Genomic DNA, 22,130 nt, shown 5'->3' with positions numbered 1-22,130 from the left:
CAAACTGAATATAAATAAGTTTATAACCAGATTTTTACCACTTTACCTAACCATTTTTATTGATTATATTAATAATTGACATGAGAGAGGTGTATATTTGATGTTTTTCGTGTTCTTTTCACAAAAATTTTGATTGAAATATTCTTTTTGTATAATACGTAAGATGTAAGAAAATTGAGTTTGAATATTATGTTTTCTTGTTCAACAATCTGATCACAGACACAATCAGACGCATAAAGGTTTATTTACATGATTTAACTTTATGAAATAGTGAAACCTCCCTTAATGGACGCCTCCGAATAACGGACACCTCTTCACGACGGACATTTTTGTAGGAACGTAACAAAATTAACAACAATATTTTTGTTTGTTTATGAATCATTTCTTTTTTATAATGTGTTTCTTCATCAAGAACTTTAACATCATCAAAGTCAAATTCGTGTTTTGTTTCTTTAAAATGATTAACTAAGGCTGTTAGATTAGTTTTACGAGTACATTGTAAGTTATATTGGTGTTTTTTATGCTGTTTTTCAATTTTTGTTTAGTGTGTCCAATATAAATTTAAAAGTTTTTGATTTTAATTTGCAGAAAAATTGATTTATAGTTATTAATAACACGAGTGAGAAAACATAAGCTTGAAGTTCGAGAGTTCTCGTTATGCAACGAGCGTATGCGAGACGCATACCTAGACACCCGAGAACTTTAAGCGTTTTCGCATAAGTGTTATTCAAAATTTAACTCCAAGATATGGAATTACATTATTTTCAAGTTTAATTGTAAATTTTGAAGTTGGATAACACGCATGAAATACATTTAGAATAAAGTCTTGTTTATCAAACTGAATATAAATAAGTTTATAACCAGATTTTTACCACTTTACCTAACCATTTTTATTGATTATATTAATAATTGACATGAGAGAGGTGTATTTGATGTTTTTCGTGTTCTTTTCACAAAAATTTTGATTGAAATATTCTTTTTGTATAACACGTAAGATGTAAGAAAATTGAGTTTGAATATTGTTTTCTTGTTCAACAATCTGCTCATAGACACAATCAGACGGATAAAGGTTTATTTACAATGATTTAACTTTATGACATAGTGAAACCTCCCTTAATGGACGCCTCCGAATAACGGACACCTCTTCACGACGGACATTTTTGTAGGAACGTAACAAAATTAACAAGATTTTTGTTTGTTTATGAATCATTTCTTTTTTATAATGTGTTTCTTCATCAAGAACTTTAACATCATCATAGTCAAATTCGTGTTTTGTTTCATTAAAATGATTAACTAAGGCTGTTAGATTAGTTTTACGAGTACATTGTAAGTTATATTGGTGTTTTTTATGCTGTTTTTCAATTTTTGTTTAGTGTGTCCAATATAAATTTAAAAGTTTTTGATTTTAATTTGCAGAAAAACTGATTTATAGTTATTAATAACACGAGTGAGAAAACATAAGCTTAAAGTTCGAGAGTTCTCGTTATGCAACGAGCGTATGCGAGACGCATACCTAGACACCCGAGAACTTTAAGCGTTTTCGCATAAGTGTTATTCAAAATTTAACTCCAAGATATGGAATTACATTATTTTCAAGTTTAATTGTAAATTTTGAAGTTGGATAACACGCATGAAATACATTTAGAATAAAGTCTTGTCTATCAAACTGAATATAAATAAGTTTATAACCAGAGTTTTACCACTTTACCTAACCATTTTTATTGATTATATTAATAATTGACATGAGAGAGGTGTATTTGATGTTTTTCGTGTTCTTTTCACAAAAATTTTGATTGAAATATTCTTTTTGTATAACACGTAAGATGTAAGAAAATTGAGTTTGAATATTGTTTTCTTGTTCAACAATCTGCTCATAGACACAATCAGACGGATAAAGGTTTATTTACAATGATTTAACTTTATGAAATAGTGAAACCTCCCTTAATGGACGCCTCCGAATAACGGACATTTTTGTAGGAACGTGACAAAACCTATATTAAAATTCCCACCTCTCAACAACGCACAATTAAAGATTCTCCATCGGTGTCCGTCGTTGAGAGGTTTTGTACCATGTAAAAACAATATTACGTAAATACAATATTAATTTACGCATATTGTCTCATTTTTTTCATTGAAATTTCAATATTATCCATAAAATTTTATTAAAAAAAATAAACAATGGGAGAAAAATCACGTTACAACGCGTATTCCTTCTTAATGACCGAGAACCCGTCCTGGTTCCGCGACACCCTGTAGAAAAAGGGCACACCTTGTGCCCTCGTAAGCGCATTAATGAACTCCTCATCGTGCGTAATAACCACCAGTTGAAAATTCTTCTCTTTCTGCCTCGACTCCACAATCCTGGCCAAAGCTTCGCACAAACTGAAAATATTCTCCCTATCTAAATTAGTCGTCGGTTCATCAAGCGCCAAAATCCCACAATTGGCACTCAACGTCTCAGCCAAAGCCATACGTATAATGAGACAAGCTAGGACTTTCTGACCGGCACTGCAACGCCCCCGCATCTCCAACTCCACTCCCTTCTTCACCTGAACCACTCTGTAGTTATAGGTGCGTTTCCTATTGGCCGTTGTGGAGCCAGCGTGCTCGGCTTTGATCTCAATGTAATCAACGTCGTTCCCCCTGTATATCTCACGCCACATTTCGCGGATTGTTTTATTGATTTGCTTCATTCGCGTAGCGTGGAACTCCAGAATGGCCTTCTCGAGGACCGTGATGTACTTGAACAAGTCTTTAACCACGCATTCGGCCAGTTTGAGTTCATACAACTTTGTCATATAGTTACTGTAGGCATTTTTCCAATCGGGCTTTGCCAGTTTGAGCCGCAAATCGTCAACCGTCTCCAAAAGCGCGTTCTTCTCGCCAGTTATACTATTAATGGTCTTTTCGTAACTCTCTTTTTGCCTAATCAATTCACACTTCTCATCGTAGACCGTACGGTAGTCATGCCCACCGATCAACTTCCTCAAATCCTCAATTTTCAACACCAAATCCAACTCAAGCACCTTTTTCTCGCGCAAAGTTACGTTGCTTTGCAACGTCCGGAAGCGCAACTCATGTTTCGCCAAAGCCTCCCTCTTCTCCGACAGTAAATTCAAAATTTTCGTTTTCGTGTGATCAAGAGTCGCCTCTTTTTGGCGAAACTCCCCCAAGGTAGTTTCAAGCGCCGCCAACTTTTCGTCAACACCTTCGCGCACATAATCCTCAATTTCGCCTTCCAGTTTCTCAATGTTGTGGACTAGGTTGCCAAACATGGCCACTTGGTTTCGTTCCTTCTCAACGACAGTTTTGTTCTCCTGAACGAGGTTTTTTTTCTGCGTCTCGATTTTCCCCAACTCGTCTTCCAAATCCTCCAGTTCGGTCTTTTTCGCCACTATTTCCCCCCTCAAAGTTTGGAGTTTCTCGTTCGCTTCGTTCAACTGTGCTTCAAGGTTTGGCCGGTTTTGCATACTGTCCTTCATCCGGATTTGCTTCTCAAACAGAGCGTTCCGTTCCTGGGTCAGTTGCTGCAAGCGGTCCTTATGGCTGTTGATTTTCTTGGTTTGCGCCTCAATCTTGCGCCTCAATTCGCTCAACTCGGCCTTGGTCGAGTCAATTTCAGCCTCGACTTCTTGCTTCGATTTCTGTGAAGGGACAAGTGCCAGCTCACGTTTTAACTTCTCGACTGTCTTTTGCGACTTGTCAACGTCGGCTTGATTCTGATCCAGCGTGCTAACATCAGAGATAACACTTTTGGAGATTTCCAAAATCTTCAAAGGCCCACAAGTTTGTTGTTTTAACGCCTCCAAGTCGGTTTTTTTCGCCTCGTAATCGCGCTTGATCTCGTTAAGACCCGATTCCAGCTCCGGCAGCTTTTCCCTCGTCAAGACAGTGATTTCGTCATTGACAACTTTCAATTGTTGCAATTTGTTGTACAACGCCTCCTCTTCAACTAACTCGGTTTCAACCTTCGCCAGTTGTTGAGGGACTTTATCGAGTTTACTTTTCAACGTTGTTATAATCTTACCGACGACTGTGGTTTTCCCCGAAAAATTTGTCTCACAAACGGGACAACACGGCCTCTCCTCTTCAAACTTCTTAATGTATTGGTTGTAGATAATTTTAACCGAAGTGTAATTCCCCTTATCCCGCTGTAAGCGTTCCCTTTTTTCGGAACAACGGGTTAGGACTTCGTCAAAGTCGCGTCCGTTGCACACTTGTGATATCTTCTCACGGCCGGTTTTCAAGTCCCTTTGGCAGGAACCAATCCTTTCGATTTGGTTCTGTAGTTGCACTTCAAGCGTGGTCACGTCCTTTTGTTTCCGCGCGATTTGCTCATTGAGTGTATGAAGCGCCAGATCTGCACTTTTCTGTTTCGCCAAAACGGCGTCTTTCAAATTGCAGTCAGGCGATTGTGTCCCAAACAATTCTCGAAGACTCTCCGCATGTTTGCTTTTAATCTTGTTAATCTCCCGTTGTTTTTCCATAATTAGGTGTCTCTCACTCTCGATTTTTCCCTCAACGGTATCATTCTGGAGGAGGATGCGATACTCCCGCTCCAAGCCGTCTAGATTGTGTTCCAAGGTCGTGACTTGACTCCGACTAGCTTCCATTCGTTCGCTTTCTTCGGTTTCACGGAACGAGTTGTTCAAGTTGAAGATTGTCTTACTGATGGCCTCCAGACGTTTCGTGTAGTCTTGAAGGAACTCATCAGAGGAGGCAAGTGCGGCCAACTCGAGTGAAACACTTTCGATTTTTTGCTCACAATCGGTGACTTCTCGCCTTTTTGACGAAATGATTTGTTGGGTTTTGATGCTTTTGGCACGGACGTCATCAAGTGTGGCTTGTAGAGACATCAAGTCCAATTCTTTCTCTTCAATAAGTGTCCCCAGATCGTCTTGGCGCTCATTTAGAGCGGACTTTAGCTGATTTATTGCATGTTTGGCTCCGGTATTGTCGTCAAAGTTCGATATCTTCACACGGAACTTGTCCAAAGCCTGGTCGAATAATTTTTTGCGTTCGCAACACTTCTTCAAGTTGTGACTTTTCTGTTGGTTCAAGCGTCCCAAGTCACTTTGTGTTTTCTGCACCGCTTCGTTAATCTCCCGCTTTTTGGTTTCAATGTCGTTCTGGCGTTTGACTAAATCTTGTATCAACGTTTCGTCCTTTTGACGCTCGTTTTCGAAAGATTTGATCTTGTCTTGTAGTTCTTGGTCCGTGCCTTCGAACTCAAAAGCTAGATTTTTCTTGATGGTTTTTTGCTCTTCAACTAGCCCATTTTTCGTGGCTTCCTTAGTCGCCAAATCGCGTTCTAGCTCACTTAGGACCTTCTCCAGGTCGATAATTTCATCGATTCGTTTCTTGACCGGTTGTAGTTTCGTCATTTTTTGCGCGATTTCGCCGTCAAATGACTCAAGTTTCGCCTCTTTGTCTTGCAAGACTCGCTTGTCTTTATCCACTTGTTCTTTCTTCTCTTTTTTGTATTCAAGTTCGAGTTTAAGAAGCTTGATTTTCTCTTGCTTTTCTTTGAGTAGTTTACGGTAAATTTCCACGCATTTGTTGGACTGTTGGGCGTCGAAAATCTCGTCAAACTTCTCCTTGACTTTCTTGCCTTCGTCCAAAGGCCAGGCGGAGTTTTCTTGGTGACAGAACACCACATTATTGAGAATCGAAGACGAAACGTTCATTATTTGACAACACTCGTTTGTAATATCGGCACAACGGCCGGAAATGCTCGAGTCGTCGCCGTTTGGTTTCACGATACGGATTGTCGCCCCTTTTGAGCTGAACCGTTGCGTGTTGATTGCAGTTTGGGTTAATTCCATGATGCGACTAATCGTAACCGCGTTGTTTTTCGAGTCAACAACGCGTAGTTTAATTTGGCCCCTTGTGGTGGTCAGGGAGGACATTTTGGGGTCGTTGACGAACCCTTGGCCCCCATTTGTCCCTTGGGGCAGTTCGGCGGTACACACGTACTTGATGGCTTCGATTATAGTGGTTTTGCCGGAACCGTTCTGGCCCAGAATTAGGGTTAAAGGGGTCGCAAATTTTATTGTTTGGCAGTGTTCTTCATTGGGGCCAAAGCTGCGAACGCCGGAGATTTGGAGGCGTTCTAAAGTTGCCATCGCTGATTTAAAAAATGTGGTAGTTGGGTGTCATTGAGGGTTAATGCAAGTCTTGACGAGTTTACAAGTCCTGGAAGAGAGTATTGTGAAGAAACGTCGAAAACCTAACCACACATTTTAACTTACTTTGGGTTAAAAAAACTCGTAACACTTGCAAATTTGATAAAGAATAGTTAGCACAAGTGTTGAGTAACACACTGGTTATGAAATAAGCGCTCACATTAGTGTTTTTCGACAAATGTTTGCTATTTTAACGCGATCGAAAGTTAGGTTATTTGCACATTCAAATTCGAATACAGAAAACAATGACAGATATCTAATTTATCGACCGGGTTTGCCCCTCAAATTTTCAAATAAAATTGCCACCAAATCACGAAATGGCCCTCAATGAGTATAATACTGTAGTAATTGAATTATTAAATAAAACAACTTGGTTTTAATTCGTTTTTAGCCACAATATTACCGTGTTACAGGAAACTGTAATCCCAGTTTAAAAAATGAAGTTTTTTAGGTCCTAAATTTCACATGACCTTGTCAACAAATGAAAAGATCTTAGTTGAAAAAAAAAATTAAGTAGGGATGTACGGAACGTGAAAAAATTGAAAAAACCTCAAGTTTCTGAAGCTACAATTTAATTAGTTTTGCAAAAAATTCCAAGAATTCTAAGAACCGTCATATTTTTAACAAAAAATTCAAAATAGTGCCTAAAATAATTCAAATTGATACTTTACTTGCTTAATATATAAGTAAGTGAGATTATTGCCATAGTTTATTTTTAATTATTTCGATCAAAATTTTTGTGAAAAGAACACTACTAAAGAACACTAAATCTAACTTACCGACCCCTTTTTGGGGAACCACCTATTTAAAGTACTACTGGCATTGTGGCACTATTACAGGAAACTGTAATAAAAACATATAAATTATAAAAACTATTTTGCACTAGTGAATTATTGAAGGAATTCGCAAGGTTGGCTAATCTAAAAAAATCAAAAAAACAACTCTGACGCTCCGAAGTCCATTATTTCAGGTTTTAATTTGCGAATTGGTTTAATTTCAGTAGAGTATAAATTGTTACTTCTGGGCCAGGACATTTGGCGTCTTAAAAATCAAGGTAGAATCTTACAAATTTGACTGTTTTCCCAAAAGTCAACAACTAAAAAAGGCCTAAAACCTCTCATAAATCATTAATTTTTATCCACCCCAAAAGTATCCAAATATGTGTAGACCACCAAAAATTGGGCACATGAAAAAACATGGTAGAATCCTACAAATTTGTTGTTTTTCTAAAAGTAACCATCCGAAAAAACAACTTAAAGCGACTTAAAATTTGTAAGATTCTACCTTGATTTTTAATAAGACGCCAAATGTCCTGGCCCAGAAGTAACAATTTATACTCTACTAATTTCAAGGCATACAGGAAATCCCAGCCACCTTTTGTGTATTTTTACCAGATTTTTTTAAACGATTGACAGCTGACAGTGTAATTAATGTCAATTAGAGTAAAAAAATTTGGGAAAAAAATCAAAACCGTTCTCCCTTCTTTGAAATAAAGTGGGTCCGGCCCTGGCCTAGCCAATTAACGCACACCCATCTGCCCCACGGTTCATAACCCAACTTAAAATTTCTCCTCTAATCGAGCACTCGCTTGAAAATTCGATGAAAAAAAATGTAAATTGTATGCAAAAATCCATAAATATTCAAGCTTTTGATTGAATTATGTCGACGAAGTGCCAACGTAATTGTTTTCAATTGATTTGGAAAGAAACAGTCGTAAAAAATCGGTGGTGCAGCTTTGAGGTTATGTGATTTGGTTCGTTTGAAAAAAGTCGGAAACTTGCATCATTGGGAACTTTTTCGGTAAGTTTAGTGTTTATTTAGGTGCAGAACCGGTTTTCGGCCACCCGGAGGGGACCAAACTGGAATGTGCACTAATTTTGGGAAAATTTCAAGTACACTTGTACTGGAAAATTGCGTTAATGCTCCCCAATTATGCGCTTAAAACGCAATTAACGGGCCAGTTTACGGTCAGTTTGAAATGTTTTGTGGCTTCAGATATGTCTATAAAAAGTTCTATGGTAAAAATCAATTTTAACCTCGTTTAGCATTAATTAATATTCTTTTATGTGTTAATCAATTCAAATTTTTGTCGGTGAAAAACCTAGAAAAATGCGAACACGTGACCAAAAACACTGCTTTTCAATTATTTGAGGTGAGTGACAATCGCATCACCTATGAATGAAGTAACTGTTTTTTCCGACTCATCACAAAAGAATTTCTATCACTGTCTAATTCGATTAGCGAGAAAAAAACGACAACAAAGGCCTGATTGGCGGAGCGACGTCAGCAGTTGTGCGAAATGGCGCGTGATTGGCCAGATTCGAACATGCCACATGTTCGCGTGTATATTTGGTTGCCTAACCGAGCGCGACCTTTGAGACCTTTAATACGAATTTTGGACCAATCGGATGGCGTGTTGCGTGCATCTTGAAAAATGATTGATAAGAGAGTGTTTTGGTCACTCGTTCGACACGCGGCTTATCAGCGACTTTTCTCTGCAAATGTCATAACAAGGGTACCAATAGCAAGGTTATCGATTCGATATTTGGACAATTTCTGTAATTTTAATTCAGTTGTTTCGATGGCCTTTGCTGGGCTTAGTTAGGTTTTATGTTGGCTCAGTTTTGGGATAAGTTGTGGAATTATTGGGAAAGAACCGGTGAGATTTTTTTTGTATTTTTTGTTTTTGGGGGGAAAAAATTGAGTTATGTAATGTTTTTGTCAATAAAGGCAAAAGTACAGCTAGGGGACGTGCAATGTCATTAAGAGGTGGATTTTGAGGGGAGCGTTAGTTTTGCAGCGAAGTGTACTAGCGTGAGTTGATTCAATTTGACGGTATTGTTAGTGTAATAGCTGGTTTTGTTAAATTGCATGATTTGGGTAATTTTCATTATTAATTTTTCATTGTTTTTCTTATTTTTGTTATTTGCTAAAAACGAATTTCCTTTTTTATAATTGCCAAAAGTCCAGAATTTTCATTATGTTCTTGAATTTTTGTTTCGAAAAAGAATTTTTTAATTTAATCTGTCCAGGTTACTAGATTTATATTTTTTTTGAGAGCTAGACTTTTTTGTTCTTAAGTTTTTTTAATCATTAAATTGTTTGGATATATTTTCTAATTTTTTTAACAAGCAGGTCAGGCCAGAAATTCGTATTTTTGTTTTTTTTTTCTGTAAATTTATTAGAATTTGGTAGATTTTTTTATTTAATTTTAACAAAAAAAGAGTCATTTTTTTCTAATTTTTATTTATTTCAGTTTTTGTAATGATAGTACACTCAGTATGTAAAAAATGGCATCCGAAATCTCGACTACACTGGCACGACATTTTCAAAACAACAGAGTGTACATATGTGTCAGTGCTAAAATAACTACTAAGATGGAAGAAAAAAAATCAGAAACTACATATTAAGAATTTTCAAATGTATATAATTTTTTTTTATAAATCACTGAAAATGTAGAATTTTTATTAATTTGGTAATACTAACAAGTTTCAAGTTTGTTTTTTCATGTTTTTTTTTCAAATTGGAATTTTTCTGAAATGTAAATCCTATTGACAAGCCTGCTTTTTTATTAATTTATTTATTAAAACATTTGAACACAAGAAACTAATAATTTAAACAAAAATAAGGTTCACGTGAAATGACACACTTTGCAAAAATAAAATGTAACAAACAAAAATAAGAAAAACAAATCCAGTTGGCAATTCTTGCAATCAACGCGATAAAATATCTTGATTATTGTATTAGCTAACTTGTTACTATTATTAGAACATTTTTTTTTACTGTTTATATGAAAAAGAAAAACACTTAGGTCATGTCAGGTCAATATTATCCTTAGAACAATAACAGTAAAAAAAAATATCTAACCACTCTCAGCAGATCGTCAAATACTTAAATGTTAGTCTATGAATCAATGTTTACACATATTTTATCAATAAAAGCTTCTATCCAAACACAAGCGCGTCTAGATTCAGAAAAAAAAACAATCGCACGCTACTCTCACAGCCGACTATGACCCGACTCAAGGTCACAAAATTATGAAAATTTCCAGAAAAAACGTCGTCGGACTCCGACTCCTCTTGGCAAAAAATCGACCTTGAAGAAGTGGAAAACTCAAAAATGACCGAAACGGACAAAACAATCGAAAACGGAGTCCAGTGGACTTTGGGGGACGAAAGTAGGGAACAAGAGGACATTTTCCCCCAAAATGGAGATTCCTTCGATAATTTACCCCCAGCTGCGCGCTCCGATGGCCAAGGGGGCCTCACCCCCCAGGAGCAAAAGGCACTCATCGAAAAACGCAAACGGCTCAAGTGAGTCTCTGAATTTTTGAATTTTCCCGCCATTAGCAAAGAAAAAATTTTAATGAGCGCCGTTGTCTCAATGGAAATGTTTGACGATAAGAGGCAATTTCAAGGTGTCAGTGTCGGAAAAATTGGTACCAACCCAGCGGCAAAAACCCATATAGTAATACTAAACCCATGCGAATCCGGTCCTGCCCACCACCACGTCCACCTGTTGTTGCAAACCCAACAACAGTAAAAATTCTTTTGAATCAGTCGACGTTTCGTGTTTGCACAGTCGCGTCGAAAATCGATCGAGTTGGCCGTGATTCCGCCCGTTTTTCATTTATTCCTGTCAAAATTACTCACTTGTTTGCATGGACCACTAGATTGAAGTGTCACGTCACCGGTTTTTCGCGTATATAATGTAAAAAAACAAGGGAAAGTCAGGTAAATTCATTTCGAACGTGGGAAAATTCGAACTGGTGGAAATTAGGCCAGTGGGAAATTTGGGGGAGGTGATCGTGTCGATCAAGTCGTGGCCTTGAAGTGGCAACTTTTTAATACATGGTGCATAAAGTCAAGTGCGACACTTGAGACAGAAATAGAATGGCAGTTTGGTTTCCGACGTGTTATCATTTATCAGATTAGCGTAATTGGATTAGGAAGTGGTACGACTTTATCAACCGGTCAGACTTTGACAAATCAGCTGTTCCAATTACATTTAAAAAAAACCAATTTATTCACAGAATTGCTAAACAATTATGATTTTATACACAAAATTGACAAACAATTAACTTTTGATTACATTTTTTCTTCAAGGTTAAATATACTAAAGTTCCAAGCTAGAAAAAAAACTAACAAAAAATTAAGGGAATCTTCCGTTGTTATTGACATTCGAAGTTTAAAAATAGAATTGATGGTCAAAAAAAGTTGTTTTGATAAAAAATGTACAATGTGTGACTTGTATTGTTTTTAATTAGTTAAGTTGGCATTGACGTCACGGTGGCGTTTGAAAATTTGATTTAAAAGTCAAGGGTAAAATATGTGAAAATTTGACAATTTTCGAGTGAATGACAGTTAATACAGATGACTAGATTGATTTTTTTTTTCTTTAAATTTATGTATTTTACTGAAAAAATTAGCGAAATGAAGATTTTGAACATTGTCAAAAGTTTGCCTTAGGTCCAAGGTCGGTTAAAATTTGTCAAAATTTTGCAATTTTCAAGTGTTTAAATGTCAAATATTTGACACCAGAGTTGACTTTTCCCGCGTAGTAGGCAGTGTTGTCAAAAACCTGACAACTGTCAACTAAATGTTGATTCTTTCCCGCATAGATGGCACTCTTTCGTTTATGACATTTTTTACGCACTTTAAACGTCTATCAAAGTGTCAAAATGCTCAAACGTCCGCTAAATCGTCGAAACAGTAAACGTTTCGTCATCGGTGACGAAGAAGAGGAAGTAACACCGCCCGAAATCGAAATAACAATCACTGAAAATGTCGATGTCGACACTGACACCAATGAAAATGTCCAATCGTGCGATTGGATGGCCGAATCCTCTCGCCTCCAACCCGGAAAAACGCTCACGTAAGTAAAATGGCGCGAGAATTCAAAAACATGACAATTGACATATGTCAAAACTTGTCAAATGTGGTTTTTTCAAAGGCCGAGCATGTCACAAGGCACTGTCATGTTACAAAATCGCCTCCAAGAGAAGGATTTCACCGTTGCCACACCGGAGGAGTTCGTCAAGCGTTTCAACGGGACCAAAGTCATCAATAAAGTGAGTTGATTTGAATTTGGCGCGTTACAGAAACGCGGGAATTTTGAAAATTTCCAGGTTCTGATTGCCAATAATGGAATTGCGGCGGTCAAATGCATGCGTTCGGTGCGTCGTTGGTCGTACGAAATGTTCAAGAATGAACGTGCGGTTCGTTTTGTCGTAATGGTCACACCTGAGGACCTCAAAGCCAACGCAGAGTACATCAAAATGGCCGATCACTACGTCCCAGTGCCTGGCGGTACAAATAATAACAACTACGCCAACGTGGAACTCATCGTCGATATAGCGACCCGACTTCAGGTACAAGCCGTTTGGGCTGGTTGGGGTCACGCTTCGGAAAACCCGAAACTACCCGAACTTTTACATAAAAACGGTATTGCTTTCATTGGCCCACCCGATAAGGCAATGTGGGCTCTGGGCGACAAAATCGCCTCGAGTATTGTCGCCCAAACCGCCGACATCCCCACCCTTCCATGGTCGGGCTCCGACCTCAAGGCCCAATACACCGGGAAGAAAATCAAGATATCGTCCGATTTGTTCGCTCGAGGGTGCGTCCAAACGGCGGAACAAGGCCTGGCAGCCGCCCAAAAAATCGGATTCCCGGTCATGATCAAGGCGTCGGAAGGTGGAGGGGGCAAAGGCATCCGGAAGGTTGAAAACGCGGATGATTTCCCAGCCGCCTTTAGACAAGTACAAACCGAAATTCCGGGTTCCCCTATCTTTGTAATGAAACTGGCCAAGTGTGCGCGCCATCTTGAAGTCCAGTTATTGGCCGACCAATACGGTAACGCCATTTCGCTGTTCGGGCGTGACTGTTCCATTCAACGCCGCCACCAGAAGATCATCGAGGAGGCGCCGGCGGTCATAGCCGCCTCGGACGTGTTCGAAGACATGGAAAAGGCGGCTGTGCGTTTGGCCAAAATGGTGGGTTACGTCTCGGCCGGGACAGTGGAGTATTTGTACGATACGTCCGGGCATTACTACTTCCTGGAGCTCAACCCGAGGCTTCAGGTGGAGCACCCGTGCACCGAGATGGTGTCCGATGTGAATTTACCAGCAGCCCAGTTGCAAATTGCAATGGGATTGCCTTTGCACTACATCAAAGACATTCGGTTGTTGTATGGGGAATCACCATGGGGTAACTCCGAGATTGATTTCGACCAACCCAGACATAAACCACAGCCGTGGGGGCACGTAATCGCGGCTCGGATCACGTCGGAAAACCCCGATGAAGGTTTTAAACCAAGTTCGGGGACCGTTCAAGAATTGAATTTCCGGTCGTCGAAAAACGTATGGGGGTATTTCTCGGTGGCGGCATCTGGTGGTTTACACGAGTTTGCCGATTCGCAATTTGGTCATTGCTTCTCGTGGGGCGAGAATCGGGAACAGGCAAGGGAAAATCTAGTGATTGCGTTGAAGGAGTTGAGCATCAGGGGTGATTTTCGGACGACGGTCGAATACCTAATCACGTTACTCGAAACTAAGAGTTTCCAAGAGAATACTATTGACACCGCGTGGTTGGACATCCTCATCAGTGAGAAGGTTGAGTCGGAGAAACCCAACGTAATGTTGGGTGTGATTTGTGGTTCCTTGCACATTGCCGATAAGACCATAAGTACGGCCTTCCAGGAGTTTCAAAATTCGTTAGAACGTGGCCAAATTCAAGGATCGAACACTTTGACCAACGTCGTAGACGTGGAATTGATACATGGTGGTAACAAATACAAAGTCCAAGCGACCAAAAGTGGACCCAACACCTATTTCCTTATGATGAATGGTACTTTCAAGGAGATCGAAGTGCACCGGTTGACCGATGGCGGGATTCTACTATCAGTGGACGGTTCCTCCTTCACCACCTACATGAAGGAGGAAGTCGACCGGTACCGCATCGTAATCGGGAACCAAACTGTCGTTTTCGAGAAAGAAAACGACCCGACAATCCTGCGCTCACCCTCAGCCGGTAAACTCATAAGTTTCCTGATTGACGACGGCGGCCATGTTGACAAGGGCCAAGCCTACGCCGAGATCGAAGTCATGAAAATGGTAATGACGCTCACGTCGAGTGAAAGTGGCACGATTTTCTACGTCAAGCGACCTGGTGCTGTGTTGGAAGCCGGCTCTACGATAGCATCGCTAGAACTTGACGATCCCTCACTTGTGACCAAAGCTATGCTCTATAAAGGTCCGTTTCCGGAATTGGACGTTTCCCAGCCCATAGTTTCGGAAAAACTCAACCACATCCATAACAGTTACAAGGCTGTCCTTGAGAACACATTGGCGGGTTATTGCCTCCCTGACCCCTATAATGCGCCCCGACTGCGCGAAGTGATCGAGAAGTTTATGTCAAGTCTGCGAGACCCGAGTTTGCCCTTGTTGGAGTTACAACAAGTCATGGCGTCAATCTCGGGCCGCATTCCTCCAGCCGTTGAGAAGAAAATCCGCCGACTTATGAGTCTCTACGAACGCAATATCACAAGTGTCCTGGCACAGTTTCCAAGCCAGCAAATCGCCAGTGTTATTGACAGTCATGCCGCCAGTATGCAAAAACGGACGGAACGTGACGGTTTCTTCCTCGCCACTGAGAGTATAGTCCAGTTGGTGCAACGTTACCGGAACGGCATTCGGGGCCGTATGAAGGTGGCGGTGCAGGAATTGTTACGTCAATACTACGACGTCGAGAGTCAATTCCAGCAAGGTTCCTACGATAAGTGTGTGGCGTTGTTGCGCGAAAAACACAAGGATGACATGCAGAGTGTCTCCAATACGATTTTCAGCCACTCACAAGTGGCCAAAAAAAACCTTCTAGTAACAATGTTGATTGACCATTTATGGTCAAACGAACCGGGACTGACCGATGAACTGGCACCGGCTTTAACCGAACTGACCTCGCTCAATCGTAGCGAACACTCCCGAGTGGCACTACGTGCGCGCCAGGTGCTAATCGCCGCACACCAACCCGCCTATGAGCTACGCCACAACCAAATGGAGAGCATTTTCCTCTCGGCCGTTGATATGTACGGGCATGAGTTCCACCCCGAAAACTTACAAAAGCTAATCGTTTCGGAAACTTCAATCTTTGATATTTTGCACGATTTCTTCTACCATGCCAATAGGGCGGTGTGTAACGCGGCGCTGGAAGTGTACGTCCGGAGGGCGTACACCAGTTACGACATCACCTGTTTGCAACATTTGGAACTATCGGGGGAAGTACCAGTTGTCCATTTTCAGTTTCTACTACCACCGACGCACCCAAACCGCTTGATTAAGTTAGACGATTTCAAGGAGAGTGAAGATGGGCCGAAAGTCGTGGATACGTTCCAAAGAACGGGGTGCATGGCCGCGTTCCAAAACTTCCAAGAGTTTGAGCAATACGCCGACGAGATCCTTGATTTGATTGAGGATTTTGCGAATCCGGCGACCATTTCCGCCAAGGATTTGATCGCGGTCGAGAGTGGTTCCGAGAGTCGGAACAGTACTTCGATTAATGTGAGTTTGTCGCTGGAGGGACAACGAGGAGGCGAGGAGAGTTGTATGCATGAACCTATCCATATCCTCCATGTGGGGATCAAGGATAAGGGCGATACGGACGATAGTAGTATGAGTAAAATCTTTGGGGGTTTCTGTGTGCGACACAAGGAGGAGTTGATCAGTCGCGGGATCAGACGGATTACTTTCGCCGCCTTGAAGCACAAACAAAGTCCCAAGTTTTTCACGTTTAGGTCACGCGATGACTTCAAGGAGGACAAGATTTATCGGCATTTGGAGCCGGCTTGTGCCTTCCAATTGGAATTGAACCGCATGAGGAATTACAATCTGGAAGCCCTTCCAACGTCCAATCAAAAGATGCATCTGTATTTGGGCAAGGCTAAGGGGATTGGCGGCAAGGAAGTGACCGATTATAGGTTTTTCATCAGGAGTATCATAAGACATAGCGATTTGATAACGAAGGAGGCGTCGTTTGAGTACCTCCAAAACGAGGGTGAGAGGGTGCTGCTTGAGGCAATGGACGAGCTAGAGGTGGCGTTTTCGCACCCGCATTCACGTCGCACTGACTGTAACCACATCTTCTTGAACTTTATCCCGACTGTGATTATGGATCCGGCGAAGATTGAGGAGGCTGTGACTAGTATGGTGATGCGTTACGGACCAAGGTTATGGAAGTTGAGGGTGTTACAAGCCGAGCTTAAGATGATCATACGTTTGGCGCCCAATGCTCCGACTCAAACGATTCGTTTGTGTCTGGCTAATGATAGTGGTTACTACCTGGATATCAATATGTATACCGAGGAAGTGGATCCGGATACGGGAATTGTGAGTGTTGTGTTACGTTTTTGAAGAGTTAGTACTTAAGTTGGCAACTTTTAGATCAAGTTTAGGGCGTATGGTAAGAAGCAAGGGCCGATGCATGGTCTCCCCATCTCGACTCCATACCTAGCCAAGGATTATTTGCAACAAAAACGCTTTTTGGCGCAGTCGGCTGGGACGACCTATGTTTACGATTATCCCGATATGTTTAGACAGATGGTTGATTTGCAATGGAAGCAATACATGAATCAGAGGATTTCGGGTTTGTTTGTTACAACCGGCAATTTTCGTAACGATTCATTTGTTTTATTTAGAACATATACAACCGCCCGATAAACTTATGGATTTCGTCGAATTGATTCTCGATCCCGAAACCGAGAGTCGATTAATTGAACAAAAACGCGTCCCTGGCGAAAATAACGTAGGGATGGTTGCGTGGCGCCTCACTTTATACACTCCAGAGTATCCAGATGGCCGTGATGTTATTGTTATAGCTAATGATATAACGCATATGATTGGCTCGTTTGGGCCACGTGAGGATAAGGTGTTTGGATTGGCTAGCGAAATTGCGCGATGTATGAAAATACCAAGAGTAAGTGGTAGTATTCGGAAGTAAAATTACCGTTGGGGGCGCCACTGAGCTAGGTCGAAAACAGTAACCATAAATGGCGGGAAAATGTTTATTCGGATAGTTTGAGGGTTGTACGAATTTTGGGGCTTCACAATTATTGCATTGCCTATGCGGAATGATTATTGCATCTTTGATGCAAGAAACTTATGTTGACAAATGAGAGATGACGAGGAAAACACGAATAACGAATGACTGTTTGGTTCACTTTCTTTATTGGAAAATTATTACAAAGACATTGAAAAGCCTATCTTTTGGCATAATTTACGTTTAAATGTATCAGCAGTTGTTAATCTTTATTGTAGTTTTGTAGATTTACCGAAGCATTTTATGATTTTTTCAGTGGAAAATTCTAACCTAAAATTCACACACTTCACTAATTTATTGGTTTCTTGAACCAAACTTTGTGTTCGCTGTGATCCATTACTTATAATCTTTAATTAGACAACTGTTTGATAACACTTTGTAAACAAAATTTAAATATTTTTCACTTTTTATCCACTTTCAAGTTCCAACAATAAACACTTTATACCACGAAAAACTACAGAACCAAAGTCAACGCTAGTATTTACCACTACGTACTTTTAAAGTGATTCTTTCTATTGTAAGTAATTAACATTATATACGCAAAATTGTTGAACAATTCATTAAATGTCAGTTAAATGTGGCATTACGAAAATTTCTTTACTGTTTTCGACATAGTTCAAAAGTCATCACCAGAGGGCGTCTAGTTAATTTTATTTCTGAATCATATAGTGTAAAACATTTGACTGTTGTTTCTAGATTTATTTGGCCGCCAACAGTGGCGCTCGCATCGGCTTGGCCGAAGAAGTGAAAAATTCGTATAAAATCGCATGGGAAGACAACAACGAACCCGACAAAGGGTTCCGTTACCTATACCTGACACCGGAGGACTATGCCAAAGTTTCGGCCCAGAATTCGGTCAGAGCTGTCTTGATCGAAGACGAGGGCGAGTCGCGTTACAAACTAACCGACATTATAGGCAAAGATGACGGTTTAGGTGTCGAAAACTTGCGATACGCTGGAATGATCGCCGGCGAAACATCCCGAGCCTATGACGAAATCGTCACAATATCAATGGTTTCGTGTCGAGCGATCGGAATCGGCTCATATCTAGTCCGACTGGGACAAAGAGTCATCCAAATCGAAAACTCCCATATTATTTTGACCGGTTACAGTGCCTTAAATAAACTCCTCGGCCGTCAAGTCTACGCTTCAAACAACCAACTAGGCGGCATCCAAATCATGTACAACAACGGTGTTTCACACAAGGTGGAACAGGGCGACCTTGACGGTATTGCAACAGTGTTGAAATGGCTTTCTTACGTCCCGAGGGACAAAAACAGCCCACTGCCAGTCATCAAACCCATCGATCCGATCGAACGCGAGGTTGATTTTATCCCAACCAAGGCACCCTACGACCCGCGCTGGATGCTGGAAGGTCGTGCTTCGCCCCTCGACCCCAAAAACTGGGAGAGTGGGTTTTTCGATCGTGATTCCTGGTCGGAAATTATGAAACCGTGGGCGCAAACGGTCGTAGCAGGCCGGGCCCGTTTGGGGGGAATCCCCGTCGGGGTGATTGCGGTCGAGACGCGAACCGTTGAATTGAATTTACCGGCTGATCCGGCCAACTTGGATTCGGAGGCGAAGACGGTGTCGCAGGCGGGGCAAGTGTGGTTCCCCGACTCGGCGTATAAGACTGCCCAATCGATTGCCGATTTCTCGCGTGAGGACCTCCCACTGTTCATTTTCGCCAATTGGCGAGGGTTTAGTGGCGGTATGAAGGATATGTACGAGCAAATCATGAAGTTTGGGGCGTATATTGTTGATGGGTTGAGACAGTATCGCAAGCCGGTTATCATTTATATACCGCCCAATGGCGAGTTGAGAGGCGGGGCTTGGGCGGTCGTTGACCCCACGATTAATTCGCGCTATATGGAAATGTACGCCGATCCGGAATCAAGGGGCGGGGTTTTGGAACCGGAAGGGATTGTCGAAATTAAGTACCGGAAAAAGGATTTATTGAAAACTATGCATCGGATTGATCCAGTTTTGAGGGAGTTGGATGAGAAAATTGTCAAGTTTAATCAGACGAGACCGATGGGTGAACGCACATCGAGTATTTCGCAAACTATCGAGCAGAAAAAGCCACAAGAAGTTGTGGATTTGGAGGCGAAAATTACCGAAAGAGAAAATTTCTTAATGCCGATGTATCATCAAGTGTCGGTACATTTCGCCGATTTGCACGATACACCCGAACGAATGTTGGAGAAAGGGGCCATTAATGTGAGTGTGACACTTTGAGGTTGAGAAAATGAGGTTTTGTTACAGGATATAGTGCCTTGGAGGAAATCGCGATCGATTTTGTATTGGAGGTTGAGGAGGTTGTTACTCCAGGATAAGGTGGTGACGGCCTTACTTGACGCACAACCGATGCTGGGGGTGGGGCAAGGGGAGGCGATGTTGAGGAGGTGGTTTATTGAAGATAAGGGTTCGACTGAGGTAGGTAGACGCGTGAAAAGATCCAATGAACGTATTTCAAATCGTCAAAATTTGACAGAATTTCGATCCAATTTACCGTTTTTTAATGTACTTTTTGAAAAAGTTAGTTTTTACTCCAAAACACTCGAAAACAGCCATTTAAAGTAGTGACCTTGACGCGTGAAATTATCCGATGAACGTATTTTCAAACGTCAAAAAACTGGCGCAAACGTCAAAATTGGTCATAACTCGTATTTTGGCGGGTTTTTGCGTTGCGCAATCAATTCTCGAGCAAAATTTTGTTTTTAGGGCTACAAATGGGACAATAATGAGACTGTGGTGCACTGGCTGGAGGACCAGCTCCGGAAGCCCCCGAGTCAGTCAATAATCAATTACAACCTCCACTGTGTGAAAAAAGACGCTGTTATCAACCAAATCAACGTGGCGCTTGAGGTAATTAAAAAAATATTTTTTTTTGTGAAATAATTTTATGGTTGGCAGGACTGTCCGGACGTGGCCCTCGACGCTGTGGTTCAAATCATTCAAAAATTATCAGATAATCAAAAAGCCGAAGTGATAAGGACTTTGTCGCAGCTAGGTTCGGTCGAAAATATAGACTAAAATTCTATTTTTACAAAAACTAATCTAAGACTTATTGTAAATAGGTTTGTGCTTTATTTATGTTTCTGTTGTATTTATTTTTCCTGGAAATGATAGGTGTTAGGAATAATTGTTATATATTGTTGGAATTGCCCGAGACTTTGTTATAAAATAAATTTTTTTGAAAACTTGCGATTTTTATTTTCCCCTTAATAATAATTAGACACGCAACCAATATTGAAACAAAATGGTTACTAATTGCCACAGTAAACACAAATAATGACATAAATGGACAATAAGTGGTCACGTGTCCAACCTTGGAAAAAAAAATAGTTTTTTGAGCGGTATTTAAAAGTGGGAGAGCGTTTTTTTTCCTAGTTTCCCAAAGTTTCCAGAATAATGGTAAGTGAGTTATTTCTCCTTGAAGTGTTTTTGCAATTTTTTCGAAATGCGATACGAGAAGTGAAGGCAAAAATGCACATTCATGGCCGATTAAAAATAAAAATCGAAAAAACACAACAAGTTTATCACACAAAACTGGAAATAACCAGAACGCGGCTATCAAAATTGACCCCTCACCCTATGATATAATTTTTTCGGTTAGAGGAACTCGTTTCTGAATTTAGATCTGAAACAATAACAATAAATACTAGACCAAATAGATAAAAACCAAACGACGCATCTAGCAGAAAAAATGCGCTATTCATCCTGGGAAAATTTCAGCCAGTTGAATTCGCTTGGATAAAAAAATGCTTACCTCGAATGTTTACAAATTATTATTACGAAAGAACTATCAATAATCTAATCATTATTCTAATTGAGTTTCTCTTAACTGGTTATTTCCAGTTCTGCGGCGAAGAATTATGACCTGTGCCCGATTTGGACAAACACATGTCAGATACGTGCGTTAACATCGTACACAAGCTGGTCCAAAAGTGCATGAAAAAACTTGGAAGTAGCAATTTTTCGCGCAAAGAAAAAAATAAATATTATAAAGACTTGAGTGTAAAAAATATTTGATTACGTACGATGAAAAAATAGAGCATGGGCCTAAATTGCACAAAAAAATACAGACCAACAATGTTAAAATAGACTTCTGGAGGCCGTCTAGCCCATATACTACTTACTTTCACAATAAATATGAAAAAAATTGCTTTTAATGATATAATAATTAGTGATAAAGATCTAAGAAATTACAGGATTCGAAAGTAAATTTACAGAAACAGCTTTTTTAAATAAATTTCAGTTCAGTTTGAGTTAAACTTGTGTTAACAAATAAACTTGAACAATAACAGGAATGAGTGGAGGGCCATGGCAACAACATGTAAGTTATTATATTAAAAAAAAAACTAAAAAAAGTATAATGATAATATTTTACTTATTCTTATTCTCGTATATAGTGGTTATTAATAATACGAGTGTGAAAACACAAGCTTAAATTTCGTGGGCTGTCGTTATGCAACGAGCGTATGCGAGTGTTATTCAAACTTTTTTTGTTGGAACATTTTAATTTAAAACGTTGCTATGGGAAACGTGTTTTGAAATAATAATAATAATAATAATAATAATAATAATAATAATAATAATAATAATAATAATAATAATAATAATAATAATAATAATAATAATAATAATAATAATAATAATAATAATAATAATAATAATAATAATAATAATAATAATAATAATAATAATAATAATAATAATAATAATAATAATAATAATAATTAATAATAATAATAATTAATAATAATAATAATAATTAATAATTAATAATAATAATAATAATAATAATAATAATAATAATTAATAATAATTAATAATTAATAATAATAATAAA

The 22,130-nt window shown here is 39.7% G+C and overlaps 2 protein-coding genes across 8 annotated transcripts; one reads left to right on the top strand and one right to left on the bottom strand.

The window, feature by feature from the left end:
- Window positions 1–2,145: 2,145 nt before the first annotated feature.
- rad50 lies at window positions 2,146–6,461 on the bottom strand. The gene is made up of 2 exons (XM_964690.4): window positions 6,252–6,461; window positions 2,146–6,195 (listed from the first exon to the last, which is right to left on the bottom strand). The coding sequence occupies exon 2, from the start codon at window positions 6,123–6,125 to the stop codon at window positions 2,196–2,198; it is 3,930 nt and encodes a 1,309-aa protein (XP_969783.2). The 5' UTR covers window positions 6,126–6,195; window positions 6,252–6,461; the 3' UTR covers window positions 2,146–2,195.
- A 1,288-nt stretch (window positions 6,462–7,749) lies between these two features.
- ACC (Acetyl-CoA carboxylase) lies at window positions 7,750–20,478 on the top strand. 7 transcript variants are annotated; one of them, XM_008196521.3, is made up of 11 exons: window positions 8,688–8,844; window positions 8,916–8,999; window positions 10,237–10,498; window positions 12,138–12,255; window positions 12,313–16,566; window positions 16,621–16,822; window positions 16,875–17,152; window positions 17,972–19,495; window positions 19,541–19,711; window positions 20,000–20,143; window positions 20,192–20,478. In XM_008196521.3, exons 3-11 carry the CDS (start codon window positions 10,305–10,307, stop codon window positions 20,309–20,311), a joined length of 7,005 nt encoding a protein of 2,334 aa, XP_008194743.2. In that variant the 5' UTR covers window positions 8,688–8,844; window positions 8,916–8,999; window positions 10,237–10,304; the 3' UTR covers window positions 20,312–20,478. The 7 variants fall into 7 exon arrangements, with proteins under 7 accessions (XP_008194741.2, XP_015836338.2, XP_008194740.2 ...); XM_015980853.2 differs by having other exon boundaries at window positions 8,916–9,065; XM_008196519.3 differs by lacking the exons at window positions 8,688–8,844; window positions 8,916–8,999 and adding an exon at window positions 7,750–7,985.
- The last annotated feature ends 1,652 nt before the right edge of the window (window positions 20,479–22,130 follow it).

The sequence above is a fragment of the Tribolium castaneum genome, chromosome 8, assembly GCF_031307605.1.
Source record: "Tribolium castaneum strain GA2 chromosome 8, icTriCast1.1, whole genome shotgun sequence".
NCBI lineage: Eukaryota > Metazoa > Arthropoda > Insecta > Coleoptera > Tenebrionidae > Tribolium > Tribolium castaneum.
The sequence above is the reverse complement of the archived record's forward strand: the minus strand, read 5'-3'. Positions and strand labels throughout refer to the sequence as shown.

Excerpts from the sequence above, each read along its gene's own strand:
- rad50 (XM_964690.4), bottom strand. The coding sequence starts at position 6,125 with ATGGCAACTTTAGAACGCCTCCAAATCTCCGGCGTTCGCAGCTTTGGC.
- ACC (XM_008196518.3), top strand. The coding sequence starts at position 8,796 with ATGTTGGCTCAGTTTTGGGATAAGTTGTGGAATTATTGGGAAAGAACC. Across the intron at positions 10,499-12,137 it reads GAAAAACGCAAACGGCTCAA|GCCGAGCATGTCACAAGGCA; the intron begins GTGAGTCTCTGA and ends GTTTTTTCAAAG. Across the intron at positions 12,256-12,312 it reads GGACCAAAGTCATCAATAAA|GTTCTGATTGCCAATAATGG; the intron begins GTGAGTTGATTT and ends GAAAATTTCCAG.